This window comes from Lepus europaeus, chromosome 3 (genome assembly GCF_033115175.1).
Source record: "Lepus europaeus isolate LE1 chromosome 3, mLepTim1.pri, whole genome shotgun sequence".
In the NCBI taxonomy this organism is placed as follows: domain Eukaryota; kingdom Metazoa; phylum Chordata; class Mammalia; order Lagomorpha; family Leporidae; genus Lepus; species Lepus europaeus.
The window spans coordinates 156,118,676-156,132,707 of NC_084829.1; the positions used below are offsets into that span (position 1 = coordinate 156,118,676).

General features: G+C 44.3%; 1 protein-coding gene across 6 annotated transcripts in view; it reads left to right on the forward strand.

The window, feature by feature from the left end:
• Positions 1 to 1,852: 1,852 nt before the first annotated feature.
• The window catches only part of SCAF8 (SR-related CTD associated factor 8), a 229,752-nt gene continuing 217,572 nt past the window's right edge, over positions 1,853 to 14,032 (forward strand). For 4 of the 6 annotated variants that reach the window (XR_009865532.1, XR_009865531.1, XM_062186966.1 and 1 more), the window contains exons 1-2: positions 1,853 to 1,974; positions 9,364 to 9,426. Coding sequence is in view for 4 of the 6 variants with exons in the window: in XM_062186966.1 (XP_062042950.1) it covers positions 1,945 to 1,974; positions 9,364 to 9,426 (93 nt within the window). In the remaining 2 variants the exon portion in view is untranslated. Of the gene's footprint in view, positions 1,975 to 9,363; positions 9,447 to 14,032 lie in introns of those variants that run through there. The other 2 variants (XM_062186968.1, XM_062186969.1) reach the window with 2 other exon arrangements.

Below are 14,032 nucleotides of genomic sequence, written 5' to 3' on the forward strand. Positions count from 1 at the left end.
CTACATCCCACATATAACTGGAAACAGGATCCCTTTTAGTGCCTTCTGAAAGCAAACCTGGTGAAAACCCCAACTGAGTGTGGCACTGAACGTGACCGCGTGATGTCTTGTGAGGACTCGGGTCAGGAGCCGGCTGTGCAAAGGCCCTGAGCCAGCAACACCCTGACAGAAGAGGCCAGGAGCGACACCAGCAGGGGGGGACTGGCGTGAGCTGAGGCTGGCAGGCCCGTCAGTGCAGGGTTGAGGGTCTACATTAATACCTTTAGTGCAACGGTACCTATTAAGGAATTCAAGCAAGGGAGGGGCCGGATTGCGCGTGTCTGAAAATAAACCGAGCAGCCCTTTGCGACCTTCTGGGCAACCGAAGGTGGGGGCGGTGCTGCTGCAGGGGCTGGCGAGAGCTTTGCCGAAGCATCTGGGATCCTGCCGGTGACCAGCACAGCTCGGGCCTAAGTCACCCCTTGTAGCCGCCCTCCCATCAAAGCTGTCAGCGTCGTGGTCCCTGGGCCCCGACCCTCACTTTGTTTGCAGCTCTGCCCTCCGCTCTTGGGAATTGCCTCGACGCCAGCCATCCCCCAACACCCAATTCTGCCATCACTGTGTCGGCGGCCCAGGGGGTGACTGCTGGAAAAATCGCCTCTGGCCGCGAGGTCCGCAGTGCCCGCGGCGCAACGCACCCCTAACTTTTTCATGTCCGCAGACGGCTGGCTCTCAGGTCGGTGTCGCTGTTCTACACCGCATCTCCTCGTTCCGGATTCTCTCTCTGCAAACCACCTAGGGCGCAACTTCTTCAGCACCGCTCGTGCTTCGGAAACCCTGGGATCCCCGGCGCCGGTGCAGAGGGCGCCGCGCGTGGGGACCCCAGCCTCCGTCCACTGCAAGCCGCCCATTGTCCGAGTGCGCCGGACCGGGCTGCGGCGTGCGTTTCCTGCACGGCCGGCCTCCTCGGGGGCCCCGAGTTTTGCTCCCTAAGGTTTCCCTCCCGCACGCCACCCAAAACACGGGGGCACGCGGTTACTGAGCAGGTGGACGGCTACCAACTTTTCCCCGGCTGTCACCCTCCAGGCCACCACCGTCCGGTAAAGTTCTGAAAAGCAACGCAACCCAGGCAACCCAGCCCCTCGTGCAAAGAGGCCAGTGCAGCTGGGGGCGGGTGGGGGGTACGGACACGAGGCGCTGGTGCTACCCCCCCCCCCCCATCAACCGCTCCGTGGGCACACTCGGGGCTTTCTCGGAGCTACGCTTCAGGACGGCCTCCCCGGGGAGGACCCACAGGCCGAGGGGGCCCCAGCGCGCCGCAGCAGCGCTCGCTCGCTCGCGCCTCGGCCGGGTGCGGGCGACCCCCGGCGCCCAGCCCAGCCGAGCCGGGCCGGGCCGGGCCTCCCAGCGGCGACGCTCTGGCCCGCGCTCGCTCGATGGTTTCTGCGCGGCGGCCGGGCCCGCGCGGTCCTGCCGCCAGGGGGCGCGCTGGCCGGCGCCGCCGAGCCCCGAGCTGCGCGGCCCGACTCGTGTCCGCCATATTGGATGCCGCAGCCGCTGCTGCCAGCGCTTCCTCCTGTGTCTTCGCCGTGCGCTGCTGGTTCCTGCGGCCCGAGCGGCGGGGAGGTGACCCAGGAGCCTGTCGGAGGAGAACGAAGGAGGGGGTGGGGAGTGTAGGGGGACGGGGCCAGCGGGTAGGGGAGCGAGGCCGAGCGGGGCGGAGAAGAGAAGGCGCCGCGGCCCGGCCCCTCCCCCGCCCGCCGCCGACCCGCCCCGGCAGCGCCTGTGTTCCCGGGCCGGCGCTGCGCCCGCCCTCGCGGCCATGCCGGGGCCCCGCCGCCCCTGAGGGAGCCCTTCCCGGCCAGTGCCCGGCCTGCCGCCCCCGCCCCGGGGTCGCGCTCCCCTCCCCGTGCCGTGGCCGCCGCCTCTTCCGCCGCCGGGCTCGGGGCCCTCCGCAGCGACAACATGGAGGCCGTGAAAACCTTCAATAGCGAGGTTGGTATCGCGGCCTGGCCGCCCCCGCGCCCCCGCGCCGGCCCCCGCCCCCGCCCCCGCCCCGGGCCGAGCCCCGCGCGAGGAGGGTGGGCGCGGGCCCCGGGCTCCCCGGGCCGGGCCTCGCGGCCGTGGGGGAGGGGTGTCGCTCCCCGGCGCCCCTCCCCCGGCCCGGCGGCGGGCGGGGTCTGCGGCCGCGGGCTGCGCCCCGGAGGCTGCCGGCGGGTCCCCCGGGGTGGGCGCCGCGCCCTCCCGGCTCCGGGGCCCCGAGGGGTCACCCGCGCGCGGGACCTCGCCCCGCGGGCCTCGGCCGGCCCCTCGGGAGGCGCGCGGCGGTCCCGCTCCGCGCGGTGCTGCAGCGGAGCCGGGGACTCGAGCTAACTGGACCGGCGGGGAGGTTCTGCTCTTCCGCCCCTCTCTCTCCTCTCCCCCTCTTCTCCCTCTCCCTCTTCTCTCTCCCTCTCCCCCTCTTCTCCCTCTCCCTCCCTCTCCCTCCCTCTCCCTCTTCTCTCTCCCTCTTCCCCTCTTCTCCCTCTTCCCTCCCTCTCTCTCTCCTCTCCCCCTCTTCTCCCTCTCCCTCCCTCTCTCTCCCTCTCCCTCCCTCTCTCCCTCTCCCTCCCTCTCTCTCTTCTCTCTCCCTCTTATCTCTTCTTCTCTTTCCCTCTCCTTCTCTCTCCCCCTCCCTTTTCTCTCTCCCTCTTCCCCTCTTCTGTCTCTCTCCCCCCCTCTTCTCTCTCCCTCTCTCATCTCCCTCTCTCTCTTCTCTCTCCCTCTTATCTCTTCCTCTTCTCTCTCCCTCCCTTTCTTTCTCTCTCCCCCCTTCTCCCCCCCCCTTCTGTCTCTCTCCCTCCCTCTCCTCCCCCATCACCAGGGGAAGGCCCGAGGGCAGGCAGCGGAGGGGTAGGTCCATGCCTAGGGACGGGAGGGAGATGCTGACCGCAGCTTCGCCCACGGAGGCAGGTGTCCACTGTTCACAGTGGAACCCGAAATGGTCTTGGGAAAGAAGACAGTATTTCGGAAAAAAAAAAAATACTCGGGTTCTTTTCAAACTCCCGACTCTTTTGTACACCTCGTCACAGACAGCAAGTGCGTCTTCGCACAAGCGGCATTCTCACCTGAGTGAGCCTTAGAATATTTGAATTTGGTGGTAACATTTGGAAGTGTAACACTATAGACGATAGTGTAGTTATCAATATCGTAGATACTCATTTGTTAAATACCAGACTTACTGCTGTCTTTACCCAAATGGAACAACACTTTCAAACACTGAGTGGTTTTCATTAAAACTTTTTTTTTTTTTTTAAGAATTAACATTTGGGAAGCTTAGCAAAGAAGGTGAAGGCTAACGTGTGGAGTGGACTGTCCCTGTTAGAGAAAGCAGTGGATTTTTTTTTTTTTTTTGGGTGAGATATTCTTTCATGTACTGGAGGGTTTTTTAAAGCATTTAAGCAACTTGGTAAATAAATTAGCAATATATGGGAGCCCTTTTCATTTTATCAATTCATAGCTGGTAATTTGGTGCAGATTTTTTTGCATTTATAAAATTTGGTTCCACCACTCGATCTATATAGTGCTTGAAATATGGACTGAAGAGTATTTAGTGATACCGTGTGTTCAACTTACTTTTTTTAAAAAAATTTGTTTATTTGAATGTCAGAGTTACAGGAGAGCCAGAGACAGAAAGATCTGTCTTCCATTCACTGGTTCACTTCCCCGAGTGGCCACAGTGGCCAGCAGAAACCAGGAGCTTCTTCCAGGTCTCCCACGTGGGTGCAGGGGCCCAAGAACTTGGCCCATCACCTACTGCTGTCCTAGGCGCTTTCGCAGGGAGCTCTATTAGAAGTGAGGCAGCAGACCGACCTGGCGCCAGTGTCGGTTGCTGGCACTGCAGGCGGAAGCTTACCCCTCTATGCCACAGCTCCATCTCCTCAGTTTATTGTTAATAGTTTGACAACTCTGTAGCTTTTCTGCTTGTTACATGTAGTGCTGTAGCACTAGTGTTAAAATCAAAATTGTTTTTAAAGATTTATTTATTTGAAAGGCAGAGTTACACAAGAGAAGGAGAGCCAGAGATCTTCTGTCTGCTGGTTAGCTCCCCAAGCACCCGGAATAGCCCCAGGCAGAGTCTGCAGCTTCATTCAGGTCTCTGAGCTTGGTGGCAGGTGGCCAAGCACTGGGCCGTCTTCCACTCCTTTTCCAGGCACATTAGCAAGGAGCTGTATTGGAGGTGGAGCAGCAGGGACATGTTCCAGGTGAACCTTAACTCACTGCTGCAAAGCAAGCCCCTAAAATAAGGTTTTTAAATCAGAAGTTTATTTTCAATGCAGTTCTTGGATTTCAAAGTCCCGCCCTCATTCTGATGGGTCTCTGTCTAGTGGGCTTCTAATGTGTGTCTTGCACTCCCCATCCCCTCAACTTTTTACATGGGAGACTAGTGGAAGATGTAAACAGGTGCTTACTGCTGTTTATTTTAGGATTGATGAAAGTTAAGGGGCATAACAGCTGCATGCCTTGCTAGCCTTTTCCCCTCTTCTCATCTTTGAGGGAACTCGGGGTTCCTGACAGTTCCTTTTTAGCACATGTGGTGCTGTTACTTTTCCCAAATGGATTTCAGAAAACTCAGAAGTCTTTTAACGTCCCTTGTCACTAAAATTCTTTAATTTCACCATCTTCAAAAGTTACCTTAAAAACAACAGTAGTACACAGAGAGTTGAGAGAGGGGCATATATCTGAAGATTCAGAAAAAAACATTTTTGTTTAAACACATAGCAAATGCTTTTTAAAATTTTGATACTAGTTTCTGTGAATGATAAATGCTGCTGCGGGAATTGTTTTAAGTAGCCGTATGCTACAAAGTAGTTCAGTAATTACTAATTTCCATTAAGTCGTGTGTTGCAGACTACAAAAATAAAAAAAGGAATCTTCAGTTTTAGGATTAGGAGAAAAGGATATTTTTAGGATACTTATAATGAATTTGGCTTTTAAAGATGTTTTTCCTTCGGTTGAATCTATAATAACTTGCAGTGTTGTCAAGAAATTGTGTTTGCTCATAAGGCATCAGCATTTAGCTCTAGGAATAATCATTAATGTTTGTCAGTTAGATATTTTTCATTAAATGTAGGAAAGGATTTTCTTTTTGGCTTGCGAATTCTCATGTTTTTTTAAGACTGGACTCTTCCCCCACTCCCACTTTTTAATTTAGCAAAGAACATTGACTTGAAAACAGGAACGTGTCTGATTTTTAACTGAAGAAAACAGATTTTTAGTCTGCAAAGGGTGGAGGAGTTTCAGCTTGTTAAAGCCCTGATTGTTTGCAGGATATACCTTCCCTCCCCCAACAGCAGCGTTTTTCAGAAGGGTTCTATATCTTCTCACCCCTATTAAAAATTACTGTTAGAAGATCCTTTAATTGTGCAGAAATTATTTTTTAAATTCCTTTTAATCGGCACAAGTTAAATGAGATTTAGACTTAAGAATTGACCTTCAAATGCCTGCCGTGCTAGTTTTCTGGGGAAACCTTAATTCTGTTTCAGTGTCATGTGAAGAAGAGTTAATCCCAGGACAACTGCTGTGAAGACTGATTGTCCAGATTATAGTACAGGGTTGGTCTTTTCCTGGAGCTGAGAGCTATAGGGAATCAGTGTCACAGGGTGCGGTGGTTGCTGCTGTTCCAGCACAGCTTAAATTTGTGGAGCACTTGAGGACTGCAGTTGGTTGCTGGAATGTGACTCTTTTATGTAAATTGTGTTTCCATACAGTGCTTAAGAATGACCACTATTTGGGGTGAGTGTTTGACAAAGTGCTTCTTGGGATGCCCACAACCCATATTGGAGTGCCTGGGTTCAAGTCCTGGCTCCACTTCCAACTCTGACATCCTGCTGACATGCACCTTGGGCGGCAGCAGTGATGGGTGAAGTATTTGGGTCTCTGCCCCCAACATGAAAGGTCTGGATTGAGTTCTTGCTTTCTGACTTAGGCCTGGCTCAGCCCAGCTTTATGTGGGCATCTGGAGAGTGATCCAGTAGGTAGGAGTGTGCTCTCTGTCTTTCAAATGAATAGAAGTAAGTAGAAGTAAGAAGGAAAAATAGGAGAGTGATCACACTTATATGGAGGTCATTCTAGTAGGGTCTCTGTCTTCCTTTCTTCCCCTCCCTCAAATAGGGTAGGGAATGAGAATGGCAGTGTATGATCCTTTCCTTTAGAAAATGTCAACTCAGGAGGCATTTCACAACAGAGAAACTGTAATATACAGGAATATAAGAATCTATTAATCTTAGTTATGTTTAGACATAGTAACTGGAAGTTAGACATAGTAACTGGAAGAGATAAGTTTTGCTTCTGTATTGAATTCTTTTTAATTTTTTAGGCCTTTACAAGATATGTTGTCTCAATACAGTTATCACATTTCAAAAAGATAACACATTTTTAACACAATCGAATAGCAGTCAGTGATTTTGTGAATAATTATAGTCTCCCACCCCCGAATCCATTCCTCTTGACGCTTTCAGTAAGCTGAGTGGAAAGAAGCAGGACCAGAAATGTAGGCTTGAGATGTGTCAGAAAAAATAATTTTAGCTTCATTTGGGAATTTACTTTGGTTCGTAAATTGAGAGTTTCCTGTTCCCTTTTACCTTCTAAGTATATCTAAATCCTTAGTGATTTGTTTGTTTTGCTTTAAGACACTCTGATTAGCTTTTTTGAAGTAAGGATGAAGACTGTCCAGTTAGTTTAACATCTAGTACACGTTTCCGACTTTGTCCCAGGAGAGGGTATTTTGTCTGACTATAGGCCTTTTTGTAATCTTCCACCAGTGTCTAGTAGTAGACGGGGATTGCAGAGAAAGTGGAGATGGCAGAGAGGTTGAGAAAACGTGTGAAATGGGTTTCAGGATGTGTGTTTTCCCGTTTATCTGTGGTTCCAAAAGAATTTATTTGAAGCAGCTATGAAACATTGCACTTTTCTTTCATTTTCATCTGCCAGGGAATCTATCTTTTTCTTTCCTGTTTTTGTTTTCTAGAAGGAGTTCTGGGCAGTTGTATCAGCCAGGCCAGATGAAGCACACTTGATGTCATAAAGCAAGAAAGTGCTCAGGCACCTCTCCCTGCCCCAGTGGTTTGGATCATGGTTTCTCAACTCTGCACTGTTGATATCTTATTTTTTAAAAAACATTTTATTTATTTATTTAGAGTTAGAGACAGAGAGAGGGAGAGACAAGAGAGAAAGGTCTTCCATCCACTGGTCTGCTCCCCAAATGGCTGCAGTGGCTGGAGCTGAGCTGATCTGAAGCCAGAAGCTTCCTCTGAGTCTCCTAAGTGCGTGCAGGGGCCCAAACACTTGGGCTGTCTTCTACTGCATTCCCAGGCCATAGCAGAGAGCAGCCCAGACTAGAATTGGTGCCCATATGGGATGCCAATGTTGCAGGCTGAGGCTTAGCCCACTGTTGATATTTTAGGCTGGATACTTTTTTTTTTTTTAATTTTTTATTTATTTGACAGGTAGAGTTATAGACAGAGAGAGAGAGACAGAGAGAAAGGTCTACCTTCCGTTGGTTCACTCCCCAAATAACCGCTACGACTAGCTCTGTGCCGATCTGAAGCCAGGAGCCAGGTGCTTCTTCCTGGTCTCCCATGCGGGTGCAGAGGCCCAAGGACATGGGCCATTCTCCACTGCCCTTCCGGGCCACAGCAGAAAGCTGGACTGAAAGAGGAGCAACTGGGACTAGAACTCGGTGCCCATATGGGATACCAGCGCTGTAGGCGGAGGATTAACCTAGTGAGCCACAGGCTGGATACTTACTTGTTGTAGGGAATGGTACTTTGCATTGTGGGGTGTATAGTAGCATCCCTGACTTACATGCACTGGATGTCTGTACCACCCTCCACAATTGTGACAACCAGGACAAGCATTGTGGTGTAGCAAGTTAAGCTTTTGCCTGCAATGTCCACATCCCGTATTGGCACCAATTCGAGACCTGGCTGCCGCTCTTCCATTCCAGCTCCTTGCTAACATACCTGGGAAAGCGTTGGAAGATGGTCTAAGTCCTTGGGCCCCTGCACCCAAGTGGGAAACCTAGAGGAAGCTCCAGGCTCCTGGCTTCAGCCTGACCAAGTCCCGACCATTGTAGCCATTTGGAGAATGAATCAGTGGATGGAAGATCTTGCTCTGCCTGTGTCCTCCTCTCTGTAACTCTGCCTTTCAAAAAAGAAAAATCTTAAAAAAAAAATTGTGCCAACTGAAAATGCCTCCAGGCATTACCAGATGTCCTGTGGTGGTAGTAAAGTATGACCTTAGTTGATTTCACTGACTTGGGCCCCTCATTAAACTGTCTTAAAACACTTTCCTGTCTAGTGATTACTATAATTTTTAGTAATTAGTATTAGTCTTTACACTATACTGTAAGCTGGGTGAGGATGGTGATTGTGTATCCTCAATACTTCATATCCTTGGTACATAGCACAGTATCTTAATAATAATATAAATACCAAATAAAGACTTCCTGAGTGAGTGGATAGGTGATACAGTAGATAGTGGAAAGGCCTTGGCCAAGACAGTTAGCATTCCAGGACATTTGGTTTTAAAACAAATGACCAACTTAGATATTTGGGCTCCCTGTTAGTGGAACTGTAGTTAATTTGGTGTAAAGTTAGTTTTTTTTTTTTTTTTTGAGAACTTTGTAGGTCTAAGCATTATTTTAAAGATCATTTTATGGCACTGTAATGGTATAAGAGATTAGGCAGAAATTTTAAACAGGACTCTGATCTGTTTATGATTTTTACTTCTTACTATGAGGGAGGTAGGTGAGAAGGGGCTACAGTGTTGAAGATTCCAGTTAGGTTCAATTCATCCTGAATTTTATGTTATATAGTAAGTATGGTTTCTATTTGCAAATCCACTTTTGTTTTTCAGTTTAAGATGGTATACAGTAAAATTATTTTTCTTACACTAAATATTTAAGGATACAAACAAAGTTGGGATTGTTGATAAATATTTTCAGATTTTGTTTGACTTGAGTACTACAGTCTTAATCATTAAGAATTAAAATATTTTGGCAGCATTGAAATTCATATCATCTTATTCTAGACTTATTTACACAGAGTTTGTTATAGACATTTTGATTCCCCCATCTCCCAAATAGTCATTTCATGCTCTTTGGCTGTGTTTTTAAAAGGGATATCAGTAACTCAGAGTTAGTGGTATTACTGCTTGTATATGCAATTTCAGATATCTCTTTCTAGGGCCAGTTTTGCTGTTATTGGAGAACTTCTAACTCATATTGGTATGAGAATGTAATCAACCTTGACCTTGAACACTGCCTGAGCTCCTGCACACTCAAGTGAGCTCATTTTATCTGGTTTTGTTTTCTCAACATCTTTCTCTACTCCTCTCTCTCAGGATTGTGCCTCTACTCCTGCTTGTACAGACTGCTTTTCCAGCAGCATGGACACAAGAAGCATAGTAAGATGATTATAACCCACGTAAGGCAGGCCCTTTGGGAACTTTTAGGCTTAAATTGGTAGTGAAATGATGTATTGATTATATGGTCGTACTTGGAAAGCAGAATGAAATTTGTCACTTAGAATATATTACTAATCTTCAAGAGCATTTAGGGATTAAGTTGAATTTCTGCACAAGAAATTTTGGAATTTCTTCCAAAAAAACTATTAATGCACTTAATAGTAAGCATAAATCATATATAAGATCTTGTTACATTTACTTATATTCTGCTCCACAGAGTTTTACTGTATTTTTTTTTTTTTTTTTTGGTAAAGAAAACCTAATTTGAGTGGGATGTGTAGACCCCTTAATTTGATGGCTGAAAATTAAATACATCTTATCTTTTGAGGAAGTTCTTCAAACTATAAGATGATAAATTATTGGCACACATGCTATAGGAATGGAGAAGAAAAGGCTAAAGCAAATTTTGATTTTCTAATTAGAGAGGAGCAGATTGTAGTAGAGGGTACTATTATGTGAAGTAAATGTGGATTACAAATATGTCTATAGCCTGGATTTCTTACCTGAATTAATTCTGCCTTAAGTTTAGTTGTAAACATAATGCATTTATTCTTTCTGAGTTTGATTTGTGCATTTATTTTGTCTAATTCTATTTTATGAGAGTTTGATACAGCTGTATTATAAACTTAGGAAGGAGTATGTAAATGTGTTAAAATACATGTTGCAGGTCAAGAAATATTTCAAGAACATGAACATTACCTCAGTCAGGAATGAGAAATTGAATTTTCATGTTATCTGATGACAGTTATTAGGGTAATGCATGCCAAATGTGTTTCTAAAATAATTTTGCAACTTAATGTAATATATGTAAATTGTCTTGAAAGACCTGGAGTTTCATGTCTTTTATTCATTCATTCATTCATTCATTCAATTAAGACTTAGTGAATGCTGGTTTTGTGTCAGGTTTTTTTTTTTTCTTTTTTTTTCTCCTGGGATACAGTGGTAAACCAGACAGGCAAAAACCATAACCTCTTAGACTTGACATTCTTGTGATCTCTCTCCTTTTGCCTCATCAGCACTGTGCCTAATGAACTTGCTCCAGAGCTTAGCCAGCTCTGCTGGCCCTTGGATGGCTTCTTTGCTAGGAACTGGGCTGATGTAGCGCTTCTCTCGCCTCAGTCCTGCCTGGTCCATTCTCATCATTCTGTCCCCAGAGTCCAGATGGTTTATCTGCTCGAAATAGAGCCTTAACAGTAGACTTAAACAAAACTGTTAACTCTTAATATTTTTCTAACAACTGAAAAATATGGCTAGCTACATCCTTATTTTATACCAAACTGGGATCATATACTTAACAAAAATAAGTTGGATATTTTGGAATGCACATTTGGGATTTCTTTTAAACTATGGTTTTAAGGATTTTTTCTTTTGTCAATCAACTAGTTCCTGCATGTACCTTTTGTTAAGTGATGACCAAAGCTTTATGAATTTAGAAAACTGATAAGCAGTTTTGTTTTAAAAATAAACTTTCCCTGATTAAGGATGTGAAAAAAAATTGGTGTTTCTGGGTTTGTTTGGATAGCTATCAAGTGGAGGATGAAAGTTTTGAGTCATGTACTTTAATGTTTAGAACTTGGGAAATCATATAAAGATTTTGGTGTAGTGATAGTTGTAGTATCTCAAAAGATTTACCAAAAATCCCTAATTAATGACTTTTATTTAGTAATGGTTTTGATGTTAAATTTTGATGGTAAAAATTAGATTTAAGTGTTTTGAATTAGATTTAGGTGTTTATTGAGATACTTGAAGTATAAGGGTAAAAAATTGTTTGGAGTAAAAGATTTTAGTCTTTTTTTTTTCCTCTTCAGAATGACTATTGAGTAAGTAAAATTTCTACAAACTAAAACATCTGATTGAGCAGATGTCTACTTTATATAACAGCCGCTCACTGTGATGGAAAAATGTCTGGCTTATGTGTTTTTCAAATACTTTTACTTTACCCAGCGTTTGTTTAAAAACCACTTCATAAGACAGTTGTCCCTCCATGTCTATGGGGAATTGGTGCTGGAACCTCTCGTGCAATCTGGATGCTCAAGTCCTTTATAGAAAATGGTGTAGTATTTACATGTAACCTGTGAACATCCTCTTGTATACTTTAAATAAACCTCTACCTAAGATACCTAATACAGTATAAGTGCTGTGTAAATAGTTATTATATACCATATTGTTTGGGGAAGAATGACAAAACAATCTGTACGTATTCAGTATAGATATAGATTCTTTGTTTCTGATCCGTGGTTGGCTTACTGCCAGTGTGGAACCCGTGGGTACAGAGAGTTGACTGTGTCTGGTGTTTCAGGTTCTGCCGTGTTTTCCCCTCAACCATTGTCAATATCAGTGAGTCTTTAGGATAACTTTGTGAGAATAGTTAGGTAGGTGCTATCCCATTTTACAAGTAAGGAAACTGAGGCCCATTATTGTGATTTTTTTTTTTTTTTTTTAAGACCAAAGTAATGCAGGCTGTAAATATCAGTGTTAGGGCACAGATGAGAAGTGCTGAGTTTTCAACCCCTGGTGCAGATGTTTTTCTTAACTCTTTTGTGTAAAAGAGAACCATAACTGAGATTTTGATTTTCATCATTTTTTTTTTTTACTGCCATGATGTTCAAAAATAGACTTCCTATTCTTCTATTCCTATTCTTCTAAGTTTTATTTTTCTAGCTCTACACTTTCAGAAAAATTACAAGAATGATACAGTTTTAGTGTATATATCGTGCAGATTCCTCCGTTTCATGTTAACCTCACTTATTTTCTTACTGTCTTACTCTGTATACATATAAACACACAAACCTTTTTTTCCTGAACATTTTGAAATTAAACTCAACTCATGGTAACATTTACTTCTAAAGGTTATGCTTTCTAAAAACAAGCATGTCTTACATAACTGTACCACAGTGATCAAAATCAGAAAAGTAACATTGGTGTTTCTGTTGTGTGCATTACCTTACTCTGATTTCACTAATGGTACCAGTGGCATCTTGAATCAAGTTTGTCCTGTGTCACACATTCACTTGTCTGTAGTCTTTAGTCTGGAACAGTTGGTTGCTCTTTCATGACCTTTGAGATGATATTTGATAAGAATAGCCCAGTTAATTTTAGAATTCTTTAATGCTGTCTACTGTTTATGATTAGGTTTATGTTATGTGTTTGGCAAGACTGCTGAAGTGGTATTAGTCATTTTCACTGCATCACATCAGAAAGCATGTGATGTCCATTTGTCCCACTAAGAAGGATATTAGCTACCATGTTTCTCCACTGTAAAGTTAACCTTTTCCCTTTTGTAACATGTAAATACTGTGTTACTCATCAAATTTTCACCAGCTTGTTTTAGTATGTATTCAATTCTTGAGTGAATCACTTAGTACAAGATGATTGCCAACTGGCAATTTTATGTCTTCTATATTTGTTATTTGATATTCTTTAAGAGCTTTACTTTCTTCATATTTATGATGTGTACGTTCCTTTTCATTCATTTTTTTTTTTTAATACTTTGTCTCAGTTTTGGCTCATCAGAGCCTCTTCATGCTCTTTGCCCTTTTGTCAAATGCTCATCATTTTTTGAGTACTTCCTTATTTTCTTGTATAATAAAGATACTCAAACTTCAGCCCTGGAGTTGGCCATTTCTCCAAGAAGCTGTACTTTCTTTTAGTGGATATTTCTTTATTAACAGATAGAGCTAGACATTATGTATTTAAATACACTATGTAAATACACATACATACCCCAAATCTATCTGTAGTATATATGTCTAAAAATCCTTGAGTTAAGTGTCCAGTTCCAGGTTAATACTCTAGGGCCCTTTCTAAATCTAATTCCTTTCTCTGACACTGAAAAACCTGGCCTCTGTTATCTGTGTTGTATTTACTTACTATTTGCTCATTCCTAAAATACAGAGAGTAGTTTCACAATTGCTATGCATGTGTCTATGAAAACAGATCTCATCTTTTGTTTAGCCTGAGGTTATTTATATATTAAAATACTGTGTATAAACATTGCTTAGTTTTCTTTTAATATTTTTCAGCTATTTGAGATATAATTAATCTCAATTGTTTTTCTTGTATTTCATTTTGAGTTTTTTCCTATTTTTTTTTTAAGTATATGAGACATTAAGGATAATTTTAATTCAATCCACTTAACTTGTTCCTTCCTTCATCATTGTAACCACTTAGGCTCTGGTTTAAAAAGGAGAGAGATAACAGACTATTATTTAAAGTTTTTCAAGTAGCATCCCAAAATTCAGAGGTTTAGATGTAGAGAGGAGCTCAAGTGAAAGATCTTTTTCTAATAGTGCAGATTCTGCTGATAGTCTTAAAGAGCATATTCTCATAGAACATTCATTCTCTGTGAGTGGACTCTCCAGGAGTCAGCAGACTTTCTGCAGAGTATCAGATAGTAAGATTTGTGGCCCACAAAACCTATAATTTTTACTTTGGCCTGTGTGACTGGGTCGATATAATGGTACGGTGCCAGTCACCAAGATGGGTAAATCAGGGGCCACAAGAAGCTTGAAGCAAAAAATAGTTTGGGGTTGAGTATGGATGAGGG